The following is a 25,055-nucleotide window of genomic DNA, read 5'->3' on the forward strand; positions in this document are numbered from 1 at the left end:
CCTCCAGCCAGGCCAGGAGCTGGGCATTTGGAACTCTTTCTTTGCAGAGCCCCCCTGGACAGCCAAACTGTGACTTTGGGGACAGAAAGGAGGCAAGATAAACCCATGTGGCACACCCCAAACACCGGGGCAAAACCATCTGAGCATAAGGACTCCGTAGACCTTCCTTCTGGTCTTGGCTCAGTTAAAAATTGACCACATGGGCTTGGGCCAAAGCTCAGTTTCCTCATCTACTGCACAGCTGATGATATACATTGGCTGTTTCATGGGGTCAGTGTGAAGATCAAGCAGGGTAATGGAAGGGAAAGCATCTGTACTCTGTAAAGGAAATTATAATTTTATTCATCCTTATAACATATTAACTGATTATCCATCTCAGTGTTTCCAGGGTGAGGGTGTGTTGTAAAGAAGTGATTCCCTTCCCATAGCAGACCCTGGAGAATACAGCATCTCGGGCCCCACAGGAGATCCTATTACCATCCCTTCTTAGGAATCAGTCTCAAAATAACTGCATGAAACCCCAGAATGCCTCAGGAATTGGCCTGGGGAGGAGGAGGAAAGATGGAGGAATGTGGTTAAGTTGGTTAAGAGGCAAACAGCCTTGTGCGGTTTCAGCCCTGGCAAGGAACGTTCCTGCTAAATTCTACGTTTTTAAAGTCTACGGTGTGAGCATCACTGCTTGATGATCAGGGCTGATTGCCTCCTGGTGGCCTGAGGAGCCTCATAAACCCTCGAAAACCTGTCCCTGGGATCAGCCTTTTCAGGGCAAGACTAGACTCAGAGCATGGGGCCCCAAAAGAGATGGGGTTCACCCTGTTGTTACTCCCGGGCATTCCTCAGCCCCAGTTCCAGTTGGCTTTGAATTTATTTTTACTAACTCATTTTTATAAGGTCTCTTTTCTTGTTATTGGAGGGCTTCTCGTTGGGGGAGGGGGTGGATACAGACCAAAAAGGCCAGTACGTTGAGAGGTTTGGGTCAGGTGTGGTCAGGATGATGGACGTTTTCTTGTAAAAATAGTAATAGTTTTCTTGTAATAATAATCAAAGACACACACTGGGGTCTCTGATTCTTTTAAATAGCTCTCACATCCTGCATATAATTTAAACTTGACAAATGCCTAGGTTGAGGCATCAGGCAGAGACTGTTGTCAGTTAACCGAAGGGGAAACTGAGGCCCAGAGACAGCTGGGGGGGGACACATAGCAGTTATGGAGGGTCCGGTGCCTTCACTTCTGTTATCTCAGTCGATCCACATCATCAGCCTGGAGTACGAGTGATGGAGGTAGTTACACCCCTTTTACAGATGAGAGGCAGAGATTGTTCTGGAAAATGGGAAAGGCGAGAGGAACTCAAGGTTTCTGACCTGAAGTCTTTCCCCTCTAGCCCCAAACTTTATCAAATCCAGATGTCAGGAGTTGCTGTAGGGCTATAACTGCTGGCCAAATCATTTTCCTGGGAGTCTTTTCAACCTGATTCTCCTTTTAGCTTCTCCCTGCCCCAAACAGATCGCTGAACTTGAGCAGGTAGCAGGCCTGCACGACCTCCCTCAGCCATCCTGTCTTCATGCCCTACTCCACCCACTTAATCTTTTTTTTTTTTTAAAGATTTTATTTATATATTTGACAGAGAGAGACACAGCGAGAGAGGGAACACAAGCAGGGGGAATGGGAGAGGGAGAAGCAGGCTTCCCGCTGAGCCAGGAGCCCAATGCAGGGCCCGATCCCAGGACCCTGGGATCATGACCTGAGCCAAAGGCAAACGCTTAACGACTGAGCCACCCAGGCGCCCCCACCCCACTTAATCTTATGGGGAGGCCCGGGCCTTCTTCCTAAACTAGTTGTTCTTAACCACCTTTGGCTTCTGGAACCCTTTGAGAATTTGATGACAGTAATGGACAAATGAGACAATTTTGCATACAATGTCGATGGCCTTCAAAATCCCAGAAACCCTTCTAGCCCATCCACAAGTCAAAAACATCAGCCCTCCATCTTATTCTCTCCTGAATAGTCCCCCTCCCAAGGAGGTCAGTGACCCTGTGATCCTAGTAGGCAGCTGGGAAAGGCGCTGGATGGTGCCAGAGGGGCTTTCCCTCTTCCTCAGCCTTTCTTCCTGGGTCAGGACAGGCATGGAGTGTGCCTGTGGGGACAGGCATGGCCAGGACCCGGTTTCACATCCCACCAGCCTGCCTACGAGCAGACAGGCAGAGCAGAGCGGAAGAGAGGGGGGCCCAGCAGGGAGGGTTGAGACCCTGCCCAGGTCAGAGGCTGCCTCTTGCAGCCACCTCCAGCCACACTCCATGCTCCTGGGACGAGGAGGGAGGCTGGGCTCCCGTGTCTTCGGTGCGTCACCCCTTCTTCCCCGGCTGCGCATGGCTGTTCCAGGGCAGAACTATGGCTCATTCCCGTTGGCGTCCTCAGTCCTCACTCAGGGCCCTGGCGCGGTCCGGGTTGATGTGTTGGTGTGGGTTGGGTGCTGAGTGTCTGCTGTGTCTCGGGTGCTAGCCGTGGTCCTGGTGACCGAAAGGAGGATGCTTGGAAATGAGCCGGTCAGGACTTCCTCCCACTGCCTCCAGCAGGATGTGGTGTGTGAGCAGGTGTGTCTGGGTCAGTGATCAGTAGTGAATGGGTGGTGGGAATGAGCGTCTGAGTCACCCTCTGGTGAGGAAGATCTGAGCCTCGTGTCCCTTCCGTTTCTTTCTCAACCCATAAATGTCTCTGTCCTAGCGGTGGCTCCTCTCTCCTCCTCCGTTGGAAGGAAGCTTCTCCTTCCTGCACCCACAGCTTCCTCGCCTCCATCTCTGCTCTTCCCCATCTCCCCTGACCCTGCATGCCCTCTCACCTGCGGCTGCCTCTCTCTCCTCTCCTGCTGGGCCTGGCTCCCAACCCTGGCCCTCTAACCTGCATGTGTCCCAGCTGCAAAGGCTGTTCAGTCGCACGGCCCCCCTGCCCTCCTCCCCCGCCGGCCCCACCCCTTCCAGAAGCTGCGCGGGGAGAGGGGGTTGGGGGGCAGGGGCATCACGAACCCCTGGGGTGGAGGGGGACGGGGGAATTATGCCCCTGTTTCCTGCTTTTACTAACGAACCTGCCATTTTTGTGTCTGGACTTTGATTTGTCTGAGGGAACAGTCGGGTTTTACTAATCTCTGTCATCTCCCTCCTTGCCTTCCCCAGAGACTGTCCTCCATTCCCCCTACTCTTGGCTTCCTTTCCACCCAGTGCCCGTCTCTCCCTTTCTCCCTCTACTTCCTCCACCCCCAGGCTGACCCCCCCCCTTCCTCCGTGCACCTCCGTATGTCACCCTGTCTCCTGCGACCCTCTCCCTCAGCCCCTGGGCCAGGGCTGCTCTAAAAAATAGTTGTGAATTTGGGGGACAGATAGGAGGGTGATTAAGGCACCCCTTTTCCAAAAGGGGCACCACATGGCAGGGATTTGCATAAAGCCGTTGAGGGCAAGGTCAGATTCACGCCCAGTCTGAAGGGGAATCGAGGAGGGTGCTGCCCACAGGTCAGGTCCTTCTAACTGTAGAATGGCAAAGGCAGGTGAGCTCACTGCATGGACTGGGCCAAAGAGAACCCATAGGGTGAGGAACGTGTCTATAGCTGGTGCCCTGGCTGCTGGGGCCGAGGGGGGAAGACACAGCTGAGTGGCTCAGGGGGGCTGGAAGCCTGAGGAGGCCAGGGAAGCCTCTTCCTGAGGAACTTGGGGGCCAGCGGGGCCCTCCGGCTGCACCGAAGCAAGGGCACCTGATTAGAGCAGTCTCAGAGGGTGGAGGCTCTGTCCGCTCAAGGCTCCTGAGGTGCTGGGCTTATAGATGGGACATAGGCAGTGAGAGCCCAGTGTCTCTCCGGGTCGCGAGGTGACTTGATGTTCGCCTTTAATGACCATGATGTGTCCCTGGATTGTGCTGGGATTAATGTGGTTGCAGGGACATGTCAGGCCAGATACCTGCCCTTCAGGAGCTGACTGTCTAGGTGGGGTGGCCAGTCACAGGCTCAGGAACTAATTAGTGGCCCATCTCCAGGTCTTGGTGTGGGATCAAGAGCGGAGCTGCAGGGTGGGACGGGACGGAATTTGCCCTAGGGAGACCCCTTCACCTACCGCCCCTCCCTGTCTTATCCCACCCCTTCACCCCAGTCCCCTTCTTCCCATTCCCCAGCCTCTTTCTGCCCACATCCTAATCTGGTATGCATGTTTTTGTGACTAATACTTTGACCCTTCCCTTTTCCACCCCGATCCCTACTTCCCAGCCTCAGGTGGGTTGAGGGAAGAAGAAATAAACAATAATGACCAGCCCTCCCCTCAAAATAAGACTCAAAAGCCTCCAAACTGCCCCCTCCCACATAGACCTTCTGTCCTTGAACCTGATCCCCCCAGCACAAGGTTTGATGGTTCCCAGGAGGGGGCCCCTTCAGCCCTCACTCTGCTCAGCTGTACCCCCACTCACTGTGAGTGAGGAGGACTCGAGGGCCCTGTGGGGGAAGCTCCCCTTGCCTCGTTGTGCCCACGTTCTTTCGGAGTTCCTAACATCCTCCTCCTGCCCCATGACAATGGAGCCCTGGAGACCAGGCTCAGGAAGATGGCTGGTGGCATGTGCGTATGGGCTGGTGTGGGTGGGGACATCACAGGATGTGACTGGAAGGCCCAAATCTCCAGACGGTGCCTGAAAAGAGGGTCCTGAAGCATCTTTGGGGACTGGGAAGTGGGGGTGAGCTGTGGTCTGCGGAAGCACAGTGTTGGGTTCACTGCGAGCCAGCTTCCTGATGGCTCCCGTAGGAGCCTGCCTGCTCTTCCCAGGTGACCATCCTAAGCCACAGCTTCCCTACAGTGGGGCGCTCATGGTCCCGAAGCCCTTGGTTCTTCCCCCACAGTCTTGTTGGGTCTCTGGAGCCCTTGCGGGCTGCTCCTATGGCTAAACTTTTCAGGGGCCAAGTGGGCATTTGTCTGGGGAGGGCGTAGACAGAGAGTTCCTTGCATCTGTCACTCCTCCCCAAGGTCACTTCTGCCTTCCCCAGGTCACGGCTGAGCCCCTGTCCTCTCCTTGGAACATCGGGTACTCCCCCGCTCCTTACCCACGTTGCTTTCTTAGCTGACTTTTCAGCCCAGGGTTAAGGTGTTGTGAAATTAGCCCACACCCCCTGTTCCCTAACCTGAGTAATGATGGCGGTGTTAGTAGGGAAGACAACGAAGAAAAGAAGGCAGGCTGATAAATAAAGGGCTACCCTCTCCTTGGGAGACAGGAGAACCACCGGCATACAGGGGGACCTGGGGAACAAAGAGACAGACTCAGGAAGAAGGCAAGGACCAGTGGGAACCCTTGATGTTAGGGTGGTGGTAGTGGGAGTCAGCCCCGAGGGCGTTCTGTGTCCCCCAGGAAGTTCCAATGCTCCCCAGTAGTGTCTGAGTTCCTGTTCCGCATGCCCTCGCTATCTCCCATTTCCCTGTTGGTCTAAGACTGAGAGGACTCCCCAGTGCCCTGAGGGGACAGCCTCAGGTGAGGCAAAGCCACCAAGATCTAAGGAGAACTGGTATTCTCTACCTCCTTTATGAAAGATGCTCTGAAATCACATGAGGGTCCAGAAAGCACCTCAAGAGGAGGGAAGTGAGGATGCCATTTCCATCCCCCCATAATGGGGCCTTGTCCTGAGGTCGCTACTCCTGTTTGGAGCCATTTCCAGGAACTGCTTCTTGCTGTTCTTCATGGTGGGCCCTCCAAGTACCCTTCAGGCCTCTGCCTGCTGAGTTGGGGGCTGTGGGGCAGGCCTTAGCCCACCCTGAAACCATCAAATCTTGTGCTACCTCCTTTCCTGCCTTCCCTCTCTGCCCCCCACTGTTCCTCTTCCAAGACAAGCAGACATAAAAATGGGGGTCCCCCTCCCCCTGGCCCCCTGGCCCCTCCCTTGCCCAGCCCGTGGCTTTTCCCAGGGAGTTGATGCCGGTTGTCTCCTTGTCTCTCTCCCTCCCTCCCTGGGCTGGGCAGGTGACCATCTCAGTGGACGGGATCCTGACCACCACAGGCTACACGCAGGAGGATTACACCATGCTGGGCTCGGATGACTTCTTCTACATTGGGGGCAGTCCCAACACGGCTGACCTGCCGGGCTCACCCGTCAGCAACAACTTTATGGGCTGCCTCAAGGACGTGAGTAAGGCTAGGAAGGGTCTGGGGTCAGCCAGGAAACCCTTTGGTCCCTGTCTTCAGTGTGATTTAGTCGGAGCTGGCCAACGGCCTGGTTCCTCTGTTCCTTCCAAGGTGCAGGGAGACTTCCCCTCTTCAAAACCTAAGCCCCATTGATTTCATCAAGAAGCTTCTCCTCTCTCATTTCCTTGAGCCCCCAAAGTCCCCCATCCTCTCTAGGACCCTTGAGGACCCTTGAGGGTGGCAGTGGTGCAGAGGAAAGAATGTTGGATGTGAAGACTAAAGACCTGTGTTTGGTCCTGGCTCTTTCACCCACTAGCTCTGTGACCCTAAGGTCAAGTCCGTTGGCCTGTCTAATTCTTAGTTTCCTCAGCTGGAAAATGAGTAGTCAGTACCTACTTCTCAAGGTGGGTGTGAGGGGCAGATGAGAGGGTAAATAAAAATACTTTGTCAGTTGGAAGATGTCCACTAGATGTGAGCAGTGATTCTCTTGTCATTATTATCAACCCCGATTCAGCAGGTACTGAGGGCCGCCCGGCTAGGCTGGGCCAGAGGACAGAGCACAGACCCTAAGTGGGGCAAGGGAGGTGTTCGTTCACAGCCTCTGTGCATGAAGTTCTAGAACAGAGGTCCAAGCCAGTGATCCAGTGGCACTGAGCAGGCCCCCCCCCACCCCCCTTGGCAGGGTCCCATGGTGGCTTCTGCTGCTGCTGAGCAGGAGTGGCCAGGCCCTGAGCTGCTTTTGCTTCTTCATCCCTGACCCCACCCCTTCCTGCAGGTGGTCTATAAGAATAATGACTTCAAGCTGGAGCTATCCCGCCTGGCAAAGGAAGGGGACCCCAAGATGAAGCTGCAGGGGGACCTATCATTCCGCTGCGAGGATGTGGCTGCCCTCGACCCCGTGACCTTTGAGAGTCCTGAGGCTTTCGTGGCACTGCCCCGCTGGAGTGCCAAACGCACTGGCTCCATCTCCCTGGACTTCCGCACCACTGAGCCCAACGGGCTCCTGCTCTTCAGCCAGGGCCGGCGGGCTGGGGCCGGGGTCGGCAGCCATAGCTCTGCCCAGCGGGCTGACTACTTTGCCATGGAGCTGTTGGACGGTTACCTCTACCTCCTGCTGGACATGGGCTCTGGGGGCATCAAGCTGCGGGCGTCTAGCCGCAAGGTCAATGACGGAGAGTGGTGCCATGTGGACTTCCAAAGGGACGGGCGCAAAGGTCAGGAGGCCTGGGGGTTGGGGGTCTCCTTCCACCCTCCCCCTGCCCGACTTCCTTTCCAGGCCCCTCCCACTCTCCTCCTGGCCTCTCCCCCATCTGTTCTAGGCCCCTCCCACTCTCCTCCTGGCCTCTCCCCCATCTGTTCTAGGCCCCTCCCACTCTCCTCCTGGCCTCTCCCCCATCTGTTCTAGGCCCCTCCCACTCTCCTCCTGGCCCCTCCCCATCCTTTCCAGGCCCCTCCCATTGCTGTCCTTCCCTTCCTCCCATCCGGTCAGCCCCTTCGTTGCCCCTCCTGTCATGGTACATTGACAAGAGGAGTGTAGTGTTTCGAGTCAGCAGAGCTGGCTTCACACCTCAGCTCTCCCACTTACCATGTGTGTGACTTTAGGCCCTTACTCAGCCCCCTGAAGCCCAGTTTCATTATCTATAAAAGGAACCATTGCACTGGGGTCCTTGAGAGGAGAAAATAAGAGAATATCTGTAAAAGCATAGCACAGTGCCCAACACAGAGTAGATATCCCATTCTCCTTTAAACAAACAAACAAAAATCTTCCCAATCCTGCCTTCCTTCTAGCTAGGTCCACGCAACTTTCTTTTATTAACTCATTTAACAAGTACTTACGGAGTACCTACCGTGTGCCAGGTGCTGTCCAAGGTGCTGGGTTAGGGTTGGTGGTGGACGAAACAGTCTTCGCTGTATGGAGCTCGTGCTCTGGTTGGGGGGGGGGGGACACAGGAGCACCCGACACTCTCACCGGGTGAGGTTTCTAGCACAATAAAACAGCAGGGCAGAGAGTGCTCGGGCCAGGCAGGTGCTATTTCTTGAAACTTCTGTTGCTTCCAACCACCCTTTCCTCTACTCTTCCTTTTTGGTCTTCTTTTCTGCCCAATTCTCTTTGCTCTTCTCCATTTGTTGACCACGAGAGAATGGATTGATGTAAAGGAGAACTGACACAATGTCCAACGTAAGCACTTACCAACATCAGCTAAATTGTTGTGCCCCCCCCCCCCGCAGTTGTCCCTGCACCAGGCCTTTGAGACTGGGTGAAGGGGCTGTTTCCCCCCACACACAGGGAGCAAGGAGGCACTGTGGCTCCCGGAAACATCCACCTCTCGTGGCTGGCTGTTTCTTCCCTTCTCTTCCCCAGAGAAGTGTCGCCTTCCCCAGGCTTTATAGTACATGGGTTCATCCCTCGGTTTTGTCTCATGATGGCACCTGGGGGTCTTCACAGAGCACTCGCTGCCTCCCAGGGTTTCCCCGTAGGTGACTAGTGACTCTCTAGGTTGGAAGTCTGCTCAGGCCTTGCAGAAAACCCCAGGGCCTTCTCTTCTCTCCCTTCATGCAGTGGTCTCATTAGCCTCCCACAGATCTCCAGAGCCCACACACCAGGTCTGGCTGGTCCTTGGGTCACTGTTTGACCAGCTCTGGCCATTTCTGATGTCCCAAGTTCATTTGTGCACTTAATCCCACGCTTGGGGCAGTCATCCCAACAAAGCTCTCCTTGACCTTTTCCGTGGTTTTTTTTTTTTTTAGTTGTGTTAAATTACACATAACATTACCATTTTAACCATTTTTAAAGTGCACAGTTCGGTGGCATTAAGGATCTTCACACTGTTGTACAACTGTTACCACCATCCACCTCCAGAACTTTTCTTCTTCCCAAGCTGAAACTCTGTCCCCATGAAACACTAACTCCCTGTTCCCCTCCCTCAGCCTCTGGCAGCCACCATCCTACTTTCTGTTTCTAGGGATTGACTACCCTAGGGACCACCTGTAAATGGAATCATATAGTAATTGTCCTTTTGTGTCTGGCTGACTTCACTGAATGTGTTTTCATGTTCATCCCCATGTTGTAGCGGGTGTCAGCCTTTCCTTCCTTTTCATGGCCGAATATTATTCCATTGTATGTAAATACCACCACCTTTTGTTTGTCCATTTATCTGTCAATGGACACTTGGTTTGTTCCATTTCCATGTTTTGGGGCAAGGATCTGGAGCAAGGCCTGTACTCACTTTAATTTCCTTTTGTTGACTCTCCATTATACATTCTTTCCCCACCTCTTCCTTCTCCCCCATTTGGTTCGTTTACTGAGAGTCCAGCTGGGCAGCGTCCATGTCCAGGAGGCCCCACAGCAGGTGGGTAGAGCAGGCATCTGGGGACTCTGCTACCAACAGGGATATGGGTGATCAGAGGGCCATATATGGGGGCCTGGTCGGGGAGTGGGTTTTAGCAGCGAGACCCTGGAGCATCTGACACCTTGTCAGGAGAGACAAGCTAGGGCCATGTTATTAAAATGGGACACAGGGGAGTGACTTCTCTGGCTTAGGAGAGGCTTTGAGCAGAGGAGAACGTGCTCCAGATTAGGAGTCCCATCCATAGAAGAGGCCCTAATTCTGCTTCTTGAATTTGACACCCTGTACTCAGGCTTTGATCTCCTACTGCACCCCCTCCCCTATCCAAGATCTCTGCCCAGTCAGGCCTAATGTAGACCAGACCCTCCTTACCTCTCTTTAACCCCGTGGAGATAGGCAGACTTTTTAAAAAAAATTTATTTATTGGGGCGCCTGGGTGGCTCAGTCGTTAAGCGTCTGCCTTCGGCTCAGGTCATGATCCCAGGGTTCCTGGGATTGAGCCCCGCATTGGGCTCCCTGCTCAGCGGGAAGCCTGCTTCTTCCTCTACCACTGCCCCCTGCCTGTGTTCCCTCTCTTGCTGTCTCTGTCTCTGTCAAAAAATAAATAAAATCTTTAAAAAGATTTATTTATTTATGAGAGAGAGAGAGAGAAAGCAAGTGCACTAGTGGATGGGTTGGGGGGGTGGGAGGGAGGGGCAGAGGCAGAGGGAGAAGCAGACTCCTCGCTGAGCGGGGAGCCTGATGCGGGGCTTGATCCCAGGACGCTGGGGTCATGACCTGAGCTGAAGGCAGACACTTAGCTGACTGAGCCACCCAGGTGCCCAAAGACTTTTTTTTTTCCTTAAGAATTCTTGAGAAAGGACAGAAGAAGGAAAAAGTATAGAAAAAACTGTAAACAGAATAGTTTCTAATGTATAGGCTTCTGCTTCTTAAAGATCTCAGTAAAGGTTTTGAAGCTCCCACTTGATCCCAAATCTTTTTTCTAAGGTAACCAGCCTTTCCTTCCAAAGAAGTCTTACGACTCAGGAGCTCTGTGCCTGGCCACCCCTCTCGTGACTGTCATCCTGTGTCGGGCTCTGGGAGCGGATCTGCCTGCCCATTTTGTCCACCAGGCAGAGGGTTGGACCAGCAGGCTCTGGATGGCACTCTGCCTCTGCTCCTTACCCTCTGGGGTGCTTTGGGCAGGTTCCCCAATCTCCCTAAGCCTCACCTGCTGCTTCGAATGGGATCATAAAGGGCTATTTTCATAGGGTTACCTTGAGACTCTGACATAAGAGAAGTGCCGAGTGCCTGACATAAAAGTTCAATAAATGTTAGTAGGAAGAAAACACTTTGGATTCAAACTTTTCAGCCTCCTTAGGGTTCTCTGCCTCTGGTTTCTGGTCTAAGGCACTGGCCGGGGGGATGACCCATGAGTGATCCAGCCCTTTGGGGCATGTCCAACTGCTGTGCATGCCCCGAGGACTCACTCGGGTGCAGAGGGAGGAGTGTGGACAGAGGCCCACCGCACACCACAGCTGGGCTGGGGCTGGCTCACCTGAGCTCCTGAACTTGAAATCTTTGTCAAGTAGTATCTGCAGCTGCAAATAAGACTGAGTTTCCGGCCCAGGGCTGCTGTAGGGTACGGGGTGGGAGGTCAGGGGTCCCTTTCTGGCCCGTGTTGACTCTCAGTCCTGCCTTCGTCCCTGAGGCCCACTCTCCCTTGATTCTTAGGCTCCATCTCAGTGAACAGCCGCAGCACACCGTTCTTGGCCACCGGGGAGAGTGAGATTCTGGACCTGGAGAGTGAGCTGTACCTGGGTGGTCTCCCTGAGGGAGGACGGGTGGACCTGCCTCTGCCCCCGGAGGTGTGGACGGCGGCGCTCCGGGCTGGCTACGTGGGCTGTGTGCGAGACCTCTTCATCGATGGGCGCAGCCGAGACCTTCGGGGCCTGGCCGAGGCTCAGGGGGCGGTGGGCATCGCCCCCTTCTGCTCCCGGGAGACACTGAAGCAGTGTACCTCTGCCCCCTGTCGCAACGGGGGCATCTGTCGAGAGGGCTGGAACCGCTTCGTCTGTGACTGCATCGGGACCGGCTTTCTGGGGCGGGTCTGTGAGAGAGGTGAGGCTGGTTTTCATTCCCGGTGTCCCCGCTGCCCATCCCTGGGCCCCTGCCTCCTCAGGGTGCCCCTCCCAGGCCAGCCCTGGGCCTGTCATCCTTGTAACGATCCTCTTGGTCTCTCTCCCTCCACTGGCCTTCACCTGTACCTCGATTCCCTCTCCCCCCACTTCTGGGGCAGAGGCCACGGTCCTGAGCTATGATGGCTCCATGTACATGAAGATCATGCTGCCGAATGCCATGCACACGGAGGCGGAGGATGTGTCTCTGCGCTTCATGTCCCAGCGGGCCTACGGGCTAATGATGGCTACCACCTCCAGGGAGTCCGCCGACACCCTGCGCCTCGAGCTGGATGGGGGCCAGATGAAGCTCACGGTCAACCTCGGTAACCACCCCACCCTGTGTTCTGGTCCCTTCCCTGTCCTTGCCTCTGACCACACCCCCTCTGTCTGGAGAAGCTGGTGGTGGCGCCACCGAGAGTGGGAAATGGGGAGGTGCCAACCCTGGGTCAGCGCCTCTGAGAGCTCCGTCTCTAGCAAGGATGCACAGGGTAGGGGATGCTCCATGTTTGGCAGCACCGGGTATGGGGTACCCCCAGCATGGCTGTGCCATCCATCCAAGTGTGTCTCGGTGTGACAGCTGCTCTCCCGGGACACTCATTTGGGTTTGGTGGCTTCTGTCCTGTATCCACACGTAACAACATAGCTCCTTCTTGGTTGTCGGCTCATCCACTTACTCTTTCACTGGTTCATTCATTTCGGAAGGACTCACGGATGCCTATAGTGGTGCTAAGCCTGAGCTCAGCGCAGCTCATCTGGAGATGAGGAGGACCTGGCCATGTACATAGCCACTCTCACCTGCTCTGAGTTTAAAAAGCCATGTCTGTCTGTGTCATAGGTGCGCAGGTGACGCTGGACAACTCGGGACATGTCTTCCCTTGTCTACTTTCACATTTGAGTCCCTTGGCTGCCCTGTGAAGCCACAAGATCACCTGCTGGGCTTTGCTTTGCCTGCTTTATAGATTGTGAAATTCACATACTGACTCATCCAACATCACAAAGCCAGCAGTGGTTGGGGAAGGAGCCCAGACTCAAACCCAGGTCATTTGCCCTAAAGTACAGTGTTTTCCCATTGCCTCTAACAGACTGGGGAGTGGAGGGCATCAGGGACCCTCACCATCAGATGGCTTGCCATCTCGGCTCCTGCCCAGAACATACCTCACCGGGCCATCCCCAGGGTGTCTGTTTGGATGGGACCATCAGTCCTGTTGGGGCAGGAAGAAAGCAGCAGGTGCACTCATTTAGCTCATATTTATGGGACACTTTGTAAGCGCCAGTGTCTTCTGCCCCTGGCCTACAACAGTAGGGAAGACGCGGATCCCGCCTTGGTGGGACTTTCAGTCAGGGGAACACTGGAAGTTGGAGGTCCTCAGCCATCCAGGCTGGGCTCATGACTGTCCATTTCATACTAGACTCGCTAAGCACATAGAAGTATAGCACCCAAGGGCCTGCCATATAGGAAGATTCAGGCCACGAGGCTCACTTGTTGTGTCCTGGGCAGGAAGAGAGGTAGGATTCTTCTGAGCAGATTAGGAGTCTCAACTGGAAAGAACACAGAGCTTTGAGCTTTTAAATCTTGATCTGGAGTTTCACCCTAACTTTGGTCTCTAGGCCACTTGTGGGACAGACTGTGGCCTTTTGGGGATCCATTGCCTCATTAATAAATTTATACGATGTCTTTCCCTTTCCCCTTTTGGCCACTTGGTCTTTGTCCTCCTAGGACAAGGATTTGCCGAGCAGGGCAGGGGCTGGAGGCAGGGAGATGTGTAGGCGGCTGGGGCCACAGAGTTGGGGAACATGAGGGCTCTGTGAAGCTCTGCTTTGGGCCATCATCACAGCCCACAGAGTGGGTGCTGGGTGTCAGTGCTGCAGGGGGGAAAGTGGGAAGGGAGGCTCCCTTTGGCCAATGTCTCATGGTCTGTACAACATCCCTGGCCCCTCTGAAATGGTCACGGGAGGAAGGCACCAGCCCAGGACCCCATGGGTGGCCCCGTGCTTCCTCAGACATTCCTGGTCTGTGTACCCAGACCCAGTGTGACAAACGCCTTCGCCCTGGGAGGCGTGTGTTCTCTGCACAGTAGCACATGGTTCTGTGTGCTGGGGAGTGAGACGGTAGGGAACATCTCTGGCCTTCTGTTTGCAGGGAAGGCAGATGCTGTTTCCTCACCTGGGCTGTCTTAGGTGCCTGGGGAAAAAGCTTGGGTTCCTTTTAGATTAGACAGGAGGCAGTGTCCTCAGCCAGGAAAATGCTCTCTGGTGGGTCCTCAGGACCTTTCACCCTTAGGATCGACCCTCTCCTTCCCGTCGGTATGCTTTTCTGTCTGTGCCTCATAAGTACTTAGAAGGCAGAGAAGAAGGTGGCCCTCAGGATGCCAGCCAGCAAGACAGTCCTCCTACCTCTCACCTGTCCCTGCCTCTCACCCCTGCCTGTGCCGGGCCCCATGTCCCTGCCTCTCACCCCTGCCTGTGCCGGGCCCCATGCAGAGGTGCCATCTCTGATATGGCTCAGGACAAGCCGTGACCAAATGCTTGGTGCAGATGCATCTGTCCACAATACCAAGGGACATGTGTACAGGGAGGCGTGTGGTTGCTGTGTGATCTGCACCCAGCCATGCAGCCTCAGGCTCTGATGGGAAGAGCACTTCCCATCATAGGGCCAGGAGATCTGGGTTTCAGACCCGGTCTCTTTGACTGCTGGGTAGGTCATTCCCCTCTGCTGGGCCTCTGTTTTATCTGTAAAATGAAGTTAAGGATCCTCGCTCTGTTTACCTTCTATGGTGGTTTTGAGGCTCAGATGGAATAACGGGAATGAAGGCATTACACAGATGCAGGACACATATGTAGGGACTCACCCAGCCTTCTCGAAGGAAAATCTTACTGGGGTAGGGACGTAAGCTTCGAGCCAGGCCTGGAGGCTTGCTTCCACACTACATGACCCAGTCTGACTCCTGCTTCCCCAATCTGCTTGCTACCCAGGGCCTGTGGGGCCTCACAGGCGGGGAACACCACCAAGGCTGGTCCTGGGCTGCACTTACTGCTGGGGACCAGAGAGAAGCCTGAGAAGCCTTGCTCTCTGGCCTCGAGGTCTCATCTTGTAGGGAAGGAAGGCAGCTCTGCAACCTGTCAGATGCTCGGTGGAAGGACGCAGACTTGGTGCTGGGTCCTAAAGAGGAAAGTGAGGCTGCCGGTGGCCACTTGGTGGGGCAGCTGGGAGGAGGTCCTCAGTGCCAGCTTCAGGAGGCGGGGCGTTTGCTGGGCCACGAAGGGCCAACCAGGAGTCGCTACGTCCTTCTGGGCAGAGGACGCTAGAGACACTGGACTGTGCCTCCTGGCTGTCCCTTGGCCTGCAGACACTGAGCAAGTACCCAAAGCTCTGCTGTCTGCAGCCTCTGAGCAGGTGGTTGATTTCTGTCCCCAGAGAACATTAGAGTCCCCTGGATTCTTCACCCTGTTCCACTGTGACCTGTGTTCCTGGGTCCTTTTGCCCTTGGTATGGCCTCTTGGGCCATTGCCCAGCCTGGCCTGTCGCTGTTGCCCTCCACCAGGCGTGCCCCTGAAGATCCAGCTGTCCGTGAGGCTGACGTGAAGGGCATATTGTAATAGGAGAATCTCCAAGCTGGAGCTACCCTTAGAAGTTATCTCCTCCAGCCAGCGTGCCCCGTCCCCTCCCCGGCCCATGTGTGAATTACCATTAGCTCCTCCATCTCTGCTCAGACGCCCATGTCAGGAGCTCCCCGCCTCTGATGGCCACTCTAATCATTGGGTCATTTTTCCTTCATGTCAACCGCCCCTTCTGAAGTTCCCACTTGTGGACCTAGTTCTGCCCTCTCAGGCCATACAGAGTAAGCCTAACTCGTTCTTGTCGTAAATGAGGCTGAATACACATTACGTTCCAAAGCCTGTTAATCCCCGAGGCCATGGAAGGGTGCTTCGTTCCCATGGTGGGGCGGGGGCTGTCAGTGGTTCTCAAACTCCTCCCATAGCCTGGGCTGCCAGGGAGATTGCTCTGAACAAGAACTGCAGGCTGCCGCTCTTTGATGTCACTTCTGAGATGAGCTTCTGGCCAGTGGGCTCCTGAGGCTCCTTGCCTAGGAGCCTTGGGCCCACCATCTACAATCTGTGGGATCTGTGTGGTCTGGGTGGGGCAGGGGATCAGGTGGCGTGTGGATGGAAAGCCTAGGTTCTTTACCCTGGGTTCCTTAACATGCAGGTGACCTTTCCCACCTGTTTCCTCACACGCTCGTCCCCTCATCCTGGTCTCTATGTCCAGCCAGGACCTTGGTGGGTCTGCACAGACCTGTCACTTCCATTCCTTCCCAGAACCTGAGGCACAGGTCACTAGCTAACAAGTCGCTCGCTGGTGCTGCCTGAGCTGGGCTCCGGGCGGGTGGGCGCACAGAAGGCTGGTGCCCTCTCTCACCCCCACTTTCTGCCCGCCTCTGGGATGGTGCTGGCTCCTTCCCGCAGTACCCATCTTCACGGGGTGTTTGCTGTCCTCAAAGCCCACTGGAGCGGGGCTTCTGAGGGTGGGGTCCTTGCAGGGGGTGGACCTGGAGCCAACACCTCTTCTCTGGACAGATGGACCCCCATTCCTGGCACTCCCCTGCTGGGGAGGGGAAGAACTGAGCTTTTCCCAACAGGGGATCGGCCTGCCCTTCCAGCCCCTTTTTTCTTTTTTGGACCCTTCATTGGTGAAGGCTCTGCTGGCCCAAAGAGAGCCCCCGTGACCCGACTCCAGGCCTGGCACCCTCCCACCCTCACCCTGACATTCTTCCCCTCCCTCCATCTAGCTTCTCCTTCCCTCAGCTCCCCCTTCCTTCCTCTTTTCTCTCTGCACCCTCTCGACCTCCTTCTCACTGGGCCTCTGACTTTCCCCTGAGTCTGCTCCTTGGCCTTCCTCTGCTTCCTCTTCCCTCCCTTGGTGCCAGGCAGTGGCTCAGGGTCCCGGCTGCTCCCCCCACTCTTCTGTTGCGGTTGACAACGCGTGTGGAGCTCAGCCGTACTGCCCGAGGGGCCCATGCCCCCAGAGCCACAGGGGAATCTGTTCACCTCCACTGCAGGAACCTTCAGGGGTCCAAGGGATGCCAGATGCCCCCGCCTTTGTTTCCTGGGTGTAGGGCTGTGGGCAGAGCCTGCTCTGGGAGGAGCCATAGGATGCCAGGATATTGCTGGAAACTGCCCCTTTTCTGAAAGACAAGGGCCCGCTCCGCTGAACCCCTCTTTCTTGTTCTCAGCTCACAGGGAGGAAAGCTGAGGCTCAGAGAAAGGAGATTTGCCCACAGCCACGTAATGAGATTAGGACCCAGCTCCTCTGCCTCAGGGTGTAGGACTTCTGCAGTCCTAGGCTGTCTGGGTCCGATGGTGTGGTGCAGGTGTCCAAAGGGCCCTAATTCCCGACTTCGTAAGACCCTAGTGTTCCATTCCCTCTGTAAGGCTGGCTGACTAACGGTGTGGATAATGTGTCCCATCGAGGGGGGGTGGGGGTTGGCCCAAGGCCCTGGGGCCCTGGGCTGCAATTCTGTGTAGATAGCGTGCTTTCTGGCCACACGGGGCCCGCTGACCCTGGAGTCATAAGATAGCAATGCTGGGGCTGGAGCAGGGGCAGGAGACTTAGCCTATGGTGCCTGCCTGTCCCTGACTCGCTGGGTGTCCTCTGGAATCATACTGTGGGGGCCTTGGTATCCCCACCTGTGAGGCCCTGGCCCCTCCTTTGGAGAACAAATTGATGCTAGTTGCTCTTCAGGGTGCGAGATCACTCCAGTCCCCAGTGGCAGCCTGGCATCCTCCGTGTTAGGAAGGGTAGAAGGAAGGTTCCTGGAGGGGTGGTGCTGGCCCCCTGAGACTTTGGGAGGTGGATGGCCTCGGGAAGGGAGCCCTGGGGCAGACCCCTCCATTTAGCTCAGAGCCCAGGGGGCATGGGGAGTGACGTGTCACAACTTGGGCTCTGAGCCAGGGAGTCGTCCCAGAGCAGGGGATGCAGGGATTCTGGCCTTCCCCATCCATCTCCCGGAGATGTGGAGCTATGGGGTTGGTCAAGCCTGCAGCCCCACTATGATCCCCTGTACGACTGGGATCCCCAAGGTGCCCATCTCCCTCAGACATGAGAGGCCTGGGCCCCTCTAAGGGAGACGCAAGCCCTCTTCCCATCACCTGACTGCCCTGCCTCCCAGCTCTGGGGAGGGTTGGAGCCCTCTTGGGGGCAGGAGGGACAGGGGTCCAACTGAGGAAGGGGAGAGGGCACCTGGGCACGCGTGGTCCCCGGAAAGTGGTCCTGGGGGGAACCCCCACCCGCAGACACCCCTGCCTGTGAAGGATGTAAAAAACAAAAAAACAAAAAAACAAAAAACTTGTTCTGCCTTTTTGTCTTCCCTCCCCCTCTGCCCGCCCCATGGCCCCCCCAGACTGCCTGCGCGTCGGCTGCGCACCCAGTAAGTGGCTTCCCTCTTCTTCTGCAGAGCCCCCAGGGGCCTGGGATGCTGGACGCTGGGATCTGGGGAGGGATAGCGGGGAGCTAGCTTGTGTGGGGGTTGGGTAGTGGGTGTGGGGAGGGGAGCAGGCATGAGGGTGGGTGGGGATGGAGTGGCTGTGGAGGGCAGAACGGGCCCAGTGACGCTGAACCAGGAAGAGTTGGTGGAGGACCGTGGGTCAGCATGCTCCCTAGGTCTGAGCAAAGGAAGGCCAGGAAGCCTCGTCATCTCAAGTCCTCAGGAGGGTGGGGCAAAGCCTTGGTGGCACCTCCCGCAGGAAGGCCCACAGCCCGCAGGAAGTTCCCACCGCCCTACCCTACGGCCAGAAGAAGCCCTCGAGGATCGGGGACATTCCACTGCAGCTCCAGAGGTGGCCACAAGGGGGAGGGCGAGGCACACAAGAAATAAGATGAGGCTAGGGGAACAGGGTCAGGGCTTCAAAGTTCAGCCCTCCACAGCTCCTGTGGCGGGTGGGGGCTGAGCTCCTGCCAAGCTTGGGGTGCATTCAGAGGGGACGGGGAAGCTCTCGGCTGGGGTGAGATGGAGAGCAGGTGTGGACATTCTGAGCATTCCAGTGTGCTGGGCTCAATGTTCCGTCTCCGAGAGAGTGTTTCTGCATGGTGTGCCCTGATGTCACGCAAGAGAGCCCAGGGGCACGGCAGATGCCGGCAGAGGGGCTGTGTGTGCTCAGCGTGTCTCTGTGGGTGTTTGGTCCCTGTGTGCGCATGCCTGGTGAGCCCGGTCCCCGCTGGCCTGAGCCCTGGGGGGGCCTGGTGGTGATCTGGGTGTGCAGCGCGGTGTAGCATCATTCTACAGAAACATATATTTCATCCTAGACTTGGGACCGGATAATCCTGGTCTTGAAGAAATGGTCATGATTCCTAAGAAAGGTTCCCCTCTCTGGCCATGTTGGCTGCGCTGTGTGTGTGGTCGCATGTCCAGGTGTGTGGAGTTAACCAGTTGTATACAGAAGGGTCCCACGGGGTCCCTCCGGAGATGGGGGAGCTGCGTGTCTGTACGAAGGTTTCACTGCCAGCAACGGAGCTGTGGGTGCAGACTCACACGTGGGGGCATGGTAATGCTCTGTATTTTTGAAAATTATAGGTCTATGCCTATATGCTGGGAATCTCACTGCTGGCTACACACACTGACATTGAAGTTCCTTAGAAGACTTGGAAGGAAAATATTGGTTGTAGGTATGAGTGTCTGTGTGCAGGGCCTCAGGGCACCAGTCTAGAGGCACCTTTCCCATCAGACTCTATTCCAATGACGCCCTTGGAAGTCGCACAAAGTGGCAGTACTGCTATCTGGATTTATGACGGGGTGTGGAACCACCGTGCGAGCGTGTGTCCTTGTGTGTGTGGGTGCGTGGCACGGCTGAAGAGGTGCCGCAAGCTGTGTGTGTGCACCTGTGTGCACGGGGGCGAGACTGTGCGTGCTCGGGGCGGCACAGGAAGCCATATGCGGGCGTGTGGGAGTGCCGTGCTCACTCCCCCCTTGGTGCCGCAGGTAAAGGCCCCGAGACGCTCTTTGCGGGCCACAAGCTCAACGACAACGAGTGGCACACGGTGAGGGTGGTGCGGCGTGGCAAGAGCTTGCAGCTGTCTGTGGACAATGTCACTGTCGAGGGTAAGTGCTCTGAGACCAGGGAGTGGCTACATCTCCAGTGGCCTGTGGATGGCTCTCTTCTTGGTGAAAACTTCCTGGGCCTCCCTCCCCGGGGCAGCATTCTGGCAAGCTACGGCTGCCATTTCTCCCCGAGGAGTGGTATATTAGGGGGGGCTCCTTGCAGGCAGCACGGCCCCGGATGCCCGTGAGTGCTGGATCAGAGGGTCGGCCGGCTTCTCCAAGGCCCAGCTGCCGGCACCCCTCCCCCCGAGGCCCTTGTGTGGAGGGGAGGCTCCTGGGGGACCCGAGGCCCAGCCCCGGAAATGCTCCCCATCTGCCCACCTCATCTCTGTGTCTGGCCCCGAGCAGGACAGATGGCAGGAGCCCATACGCGGCTGGAGTTCCACAACATCGAGACGGGCATCATGACGGAGCGACGCTTCATCTCCGTGGTGCCCTCCAACTTCATCGGGCACCTGAGCGGGCTGGTGTTCAACGGCCAACCCTACATGGACCAGTGTAAGGATGGTGACATCACCTACTGCGAGCTCAACGCTCGCTTCGGCCTACGGGCCATTGTGGCCGATCCGGTCACCTTCAAGAGTCGCAGCAGCTACCTGGCGCTCGCCACGCTCCAAGCCTACGCTTCCATGCACCTCTTCTTCCAGTTCAAGACCACAGCCCCTGACGGGCTTCTCCTGTTCAACTCGGGCAACGGCAATGACTTCATTGTCATCGAGCTGGTCAAGGGGTGAGGTGCTGGGCCCGGCACCGCTGGCGAGGAAGGGATCCCCTTCCCCTACTGACCACGATCTGGCCCCCAGCCGCTGGCTGAGATATCCAGTCCCCTTGAACCACAGCTCAAGGTGCAGGTCCCCAGCCGCCAGCCAAGGTGGAAAAGCAGCACCCCCTTCTTCCACCCTGGTGACTCCCCAGTTACAGGCTCGCCAGGATTCTCCCAGTTACAGCTGTCCTACGTTCACTGTCTGGGCTCAGGCAGGCCCTTTCTACAGGCAGAAGGCAGGGCCCGGCCCCTGTGGCCTCTCTTGCCTGAGAGGACCCCATCCTAGAGCAGCTCTGTCCTGCCCCCGCCCCCAGAGGGCCCTGCTGTCCCCACAGACCTCTCCCCAGACCAGCTCCTCTTCTGAGCCTGTCTCAGGAGCCGGCTCCTCTGTGGCCCTCCAACCCCACGTTCCCTCCGTGATGGGACTTCACACCAGAGTCCTCTTGCCATTGGGCTGGTCCCTCCACTCTGGGGTCTCCCTCTCCATCCCTTTGTCCTGTGGTACCTGGGACCCCTTGTGAGCCATTGCTCCTCTTTACCCTGCCCTCCCAACTTCGCCCCCGCCTTGACCCAGTGTCTCCTCCCTACTGTGGGGCAGGTACATCCACTACGTGTTTGACCTGGGGAATGGCCCGTCCTTGATGAAGGGGAACTCAGACAAACCAGTCAATGACAACCAGTGGCACAACGTGGTGGTGTCCAGGGACCCGGGCAATGTGCACACGCTCAAGATCGACTCCCGCACGGTCACGCAGCACTCCAATGGCGCCCGAAACCTCGATCTCAAAGGTGGGGCCTAGGGCCTGTGGAGAAGGCCTGGCCTAACCCAGACACTGCCCCCCCCCCGCCCCCGGCCACAGCACGCTCTCCCCCGGCCCTGGGGTCCTCTCTCTCCACCGCCACCACATTCCGATTCTCTGCTGCGTCCAGCCTGATGTTTTCTCTTCAGCTCTCCTGTGAGGCTGCCCTCAACAGGGGAAGCCTGGCCACAAGATGTGCCTTGCGGGGAGCTTGGCGGCCTCGCTCCGGAGCTAGGAGTAGGCAGCCCAGGGCTGCTGAAGGCCTCTTGGGCCTCCAAGCCGGAGAAGCCTGCCTTGGCTGAGGGCTTGAAAGAGAATGGGGAGCTCAGCGTCCTGGCAGGTGCCTCCCCCGGGTGGGGTGGGAGGGGGCAGTTGATAAGGGGAGGAGGGAGTAGCAGTCGTGGACTCCCTGTCTGCTGCCCTAGTTTGGGCATTGGCTAGGCTGACTTGGGGGGTTCTTTTGGACCCGGGCTCCCCTGTAGGCTCTGTGTCACACCAGGGTCACGCATTCCCCAGGGCCTCTGGGGAAGCTCTCAAAGTCACCAACGCCTGCCCTCAGAATGGGTGCTTGAGAGAGCAGGGAAGGAGCCTAGAGCCCGGGCGTTGGACCAGGAGTGAAGATGAGCCCTGCAGCTTCTCCGGAGCCCACCGGGGCAGCATGAGCGGCCTCCACTCGCCCCAGGCAGGCATCAGGCCCATGGGGACCCCTGCGTGTCAGTGTGACTCAGACTGTGTGGACTTGGGGAGGGTCCTCAGAGACCCTCTTGAATTCACCCCCCTCTTGGAGAGGAGAAAATGGGAGCTTCAGAGGCCAGTGAGCTGGAGGCAGAGTTGGAGCTAGAAGCTGGGTCTGGTGCCGTCAGAGTGCTGCCAGTCCCCCCAGCTCCCAGAAGGGGGCAGTGTGTCACAGAGAATCCGGGGCGGCAAACCCGAGGCGGGGGTCTGGGCTCCTCTGTGTTTTGAGGAGCCAGTGGCCGAGACTGTGTCTTGCCGAAGCTCTGCGATGGGCTGGCCAAGATTTCCAGGGAGTTGGGTGTGATGTGGCCAGGCAGCGGGGCGTGGGGTCAAGTGTCCCTGAGGAGAACTGCTTTCTGGAGTCGCTCACAGTCCCCAGGTCCAGCCCCAGCTGTTGGGGAAAGGGAGCTGGGTTAGAGCACCCGGGAGGGAAGTGAGAACTGGCTGGGAGAGGCCTGAAGAAGCCCTGGGAACAGGGAGAAGGAGGGAGTGGGAGGGGCCCAGGGAGGGCATCACGTCTCTGAAAGGCCCTGATTACAGGCCGGAACTGGAATCAGATGTGTGGGAGAGCTCACGGAACCCGTTCTTCCAGCTGCTCCCCCCCCCCCCCCGCCCCCAAGCAAGCCTGCCCTGGGCATCTGGGCTTCTCTGGGAGGGGAGCAGACAGATGGCAAAGTGGAGAAAGAAGGAGGAAGAGGTGGGGTGGGTCGTGGGATCTCTGTATGGAAACTGGCGCCTGGGAGGGGATGCTGCAGGCTGGGAGGACTTGTCAACCAGGGGCTGGTGTCCTGGGAAGGGACCGGGGGCCAGGATGCTGAGGTTTTGACCCTCCCCCCTTTACAGGGGAGCTGTACATTGGTGGTCTGAGCAAGAACATGTTCAGCAACCTGCCCAAGCTGGTGGCCTCCCGGGATGGCTTTCAGGGCTGCCTGGCCTCAGTGGACCTCAACGGACGCCTCCCAGACCTCATCGCTGACGCCCTGCACCGCATCGGGCAGGTGGAGAGGGGCTGCGACGGTGAGTGGAGGGTGGAGGAGTTAGGGGTGATTCTGCAGGCTGCAGGAGGGCCAAGCTGCAAGGGGTGCATCGGGGCGGCTCTGGGGCAGGGGTGCAGGGGGTGAAGGGTTGTTTGCCCTTCCTGTTGCCTCTCACCCTGGCCCCTTATCATAGTTCAAGGCCCAGCCTAGCAGTCCCTGAGCACCTGTCCGCTCCCTGCCCCCCATGCCCCTGTCAGGATTTGGCCCTTCCAATCTGGCAGGGTTGAGAGCAGGACCTCCCGCCTGGCTCTGAAGCTTCCACACCTCCTGGGGAGGGAAGGGGCTTGGCTGAGCGGGGGGTGTTCCTTCCTCCTGCCTCTTCCAGGCCCCAGCACCACCTGCACCGAAGAGTCCTGTGCCAACCAGGGCGTTTGCCTGCAGCAGTGGGACGGCTTCACCTGTGACTGCACCATGACTTCCTATGGAGGCCCTGTCTGCAACGACCGTGAGTGCCCGGGGAGGGGGGGGTCCTGGCCTATGCCCAGCTATGGGGACTTTCTGGGAGCCGGGGGGGAGTCTCTGAGAGCCACGCCACTTGCTTCCTTCTTATCCCTTCCTGCCACGAGAGCCAGGGGTGCTGCTGGCTACGGTCCACTCTGGAGTCTTTTCTTTTGGGCCTGTGCAGGATTGCTGCTGCTGAGTCCCTGGGGCGATCTGTTGACAGATGGCCTCCTCTCCTCGGTCGGAGCTGGTTGGACACTGCTCCCTTCACCTATAACCAAAGGCATCAGCCTCTGTTGCTATTCCTGTGAGATTTGGTTGATAGTCTTCCGTGTCTTATTTGTAGCTCCACATACACGCTATGGTGCAGGATAGGGGGCAGGCATTGACCTGCACCCCCTTTCCTCTGGTGCCCTCCAAATTGTGCAGTGGAAGTCTCTTATTTCTTGCCCAGAGTGGGCCCACTCCCAAGGGGCAGGCTCAGGCTCAGTTACCGGGAGGCCAGGCCCAGCTGGCTTCCCTAGACCCCGGCTGTGCAGGTCCCTTGTCCCCCCTGCCCCCTGGAAAATCTCTGCAGGTTGTCCCTTGGGGCCACAAGGACACTCCTCCGTGTTCTTGTCTGGTTCTTCTCCTCCCCGTCTGGGCATCTGTCTGCCAACTTGCATGTTGTTTAAGGCCCCTCCCTGGAGAGGGCAGGGTGAGCAGCAGTCTCCACTCCCTCGTGGTTGGTGGCCAGCAGCTGGGGAGAGCTTGGGGCAGGCAGTGGAGAGAGGTGACCTCCTGTCGGAGGGGGGCTGTGGCGTTTCTCTTGGTTGATTGGGCTGGGACAGCAGCTGGGGAGAGGGCAGCCTTCTCAGGCATCACCTGAATGGTCTTCCTTGGGGTAGCCCTGCTGAGAGACCAGGGATGTGACAAGTCAGAGGCCTGCAGAAAGATACACACACACACACACACACACACACCACAATGCAGCACTGGGCTTCTTCATTTTACAAAGATGGAAACCGAAGCCCGGAGGGGTGGGTGGATTTCTGGGGGGTAGTTAATAGTAGATCTGGGCTAAGAACTGGGGTTGCTGCCTTGCCTCCGTGACAGACCTTGGAGCCTTCGTCGTCTGGGCTTGAGTCCTGAGTCCAGGATCAACCTGCCTGTTTGGGGGCTTGGGCTCTTGGGCAGGCCTTGGTTTTTTCCTTCTCCTCTGGAAGTATGTCCCGCCCGTCCCCCTCAGCGTTGTCCCGGTGCTCTCAGGCATGGCCCAGCCTTGAGAACCTCCACGTCCCCCTCTTATCTCCAGGATTTTCTCGTCTGACCTGCTACCCTCTGTTCCTTCCAAAGCCCCCAGATGAGGGCCACCTCAGGGACACTCGAGCCCTGGCTGCTGGGGAATAAAGACAGGGCTGGGCCTCTTTCTACCCAGCTTGGTTGCTATACACAGGAGATCTGGAGATGGTGGTAACTTTGCTGCTTAATAGTAGCAATGTCTGCTGATTGTTTAGTGTTTGGCAGCTTACAGGGCCCTTTGAATTTGTTCCTCAATGAAGTC

General features: G+C 57.1%; 1 protein-coding gene across 9 annotated transcripts in view; it reads left to right on the plus strand.

The window, feature by feature from the left end:
• The window catches only part of NRXN2 (neurexin 2), a 97,441-nt gene that overhangs the window by 32,325 nt on the left and 40,061 nt on the right, over nt 1-25,055 (plus strand). For 7 of the 9 annotated variants that reach the window (XM_088017576.1, XM_028118436.1, XM_088017577.1 and 4 more), the window contains 10 exons: nt 5,976-6,137; nt 6,913-7,351; nt 11,198-11,584; nt 11,763-11,966; nt 18,042-18,068; nt 19,617-19,736; nt 20,085-20,466; nt 21,098-21,288; nt 22,878-23,051; nt 23,397-23,516. In XM_088017576.1, coding sequence (XP_087873702.1) covers nt 5,976-6,137; nt 6,913-7,351; nt 11,198-11,584; nt 11,763-11,966; nt 18,042-18,068; nt 19,617-19,736; nt 20,085-20,466; nt 21,098-21,288; nt 22,878-23,051; nt 23,397-23,516 — 2,206 coding nt within the window. Of the gene's footprint in view, nt 1-5,975; nt 6,138-6,912; nt 7,352-11,197; nt 11,585-11,762; nt 11,967-18,041; nt 18,069-19,607; nt 19,737-20,084; nt 20,467-21,097; nt 21,289-22,877; nt 23,052-23,396; nt 23,517-25,055 lie in introns of all 9 variants that reach the window. The other 2 variants (XM_088017575.1, XM_028118437.1) reach the window with 2 other exon arrangements.

The sequence above is a fragment of the Eumetopias jubatus genome, unplaced genomic scaffold, assembly GCF_037043125.1.
Source record: "Eumetopias jubatus isolate StellerSeaLion01/CBP00866 unplaced genomic scaffold, mEumJub1_p1.0 scaffold_13, whole genome shotgun sequence".
Classification (NCBI taxonomy): domain Eukaryota; kingdom Metazoa; phylum Chordata; class Mammalia; order Carnivora; family Otariidae; genus Eumetopias; species Eumetopias jubatus.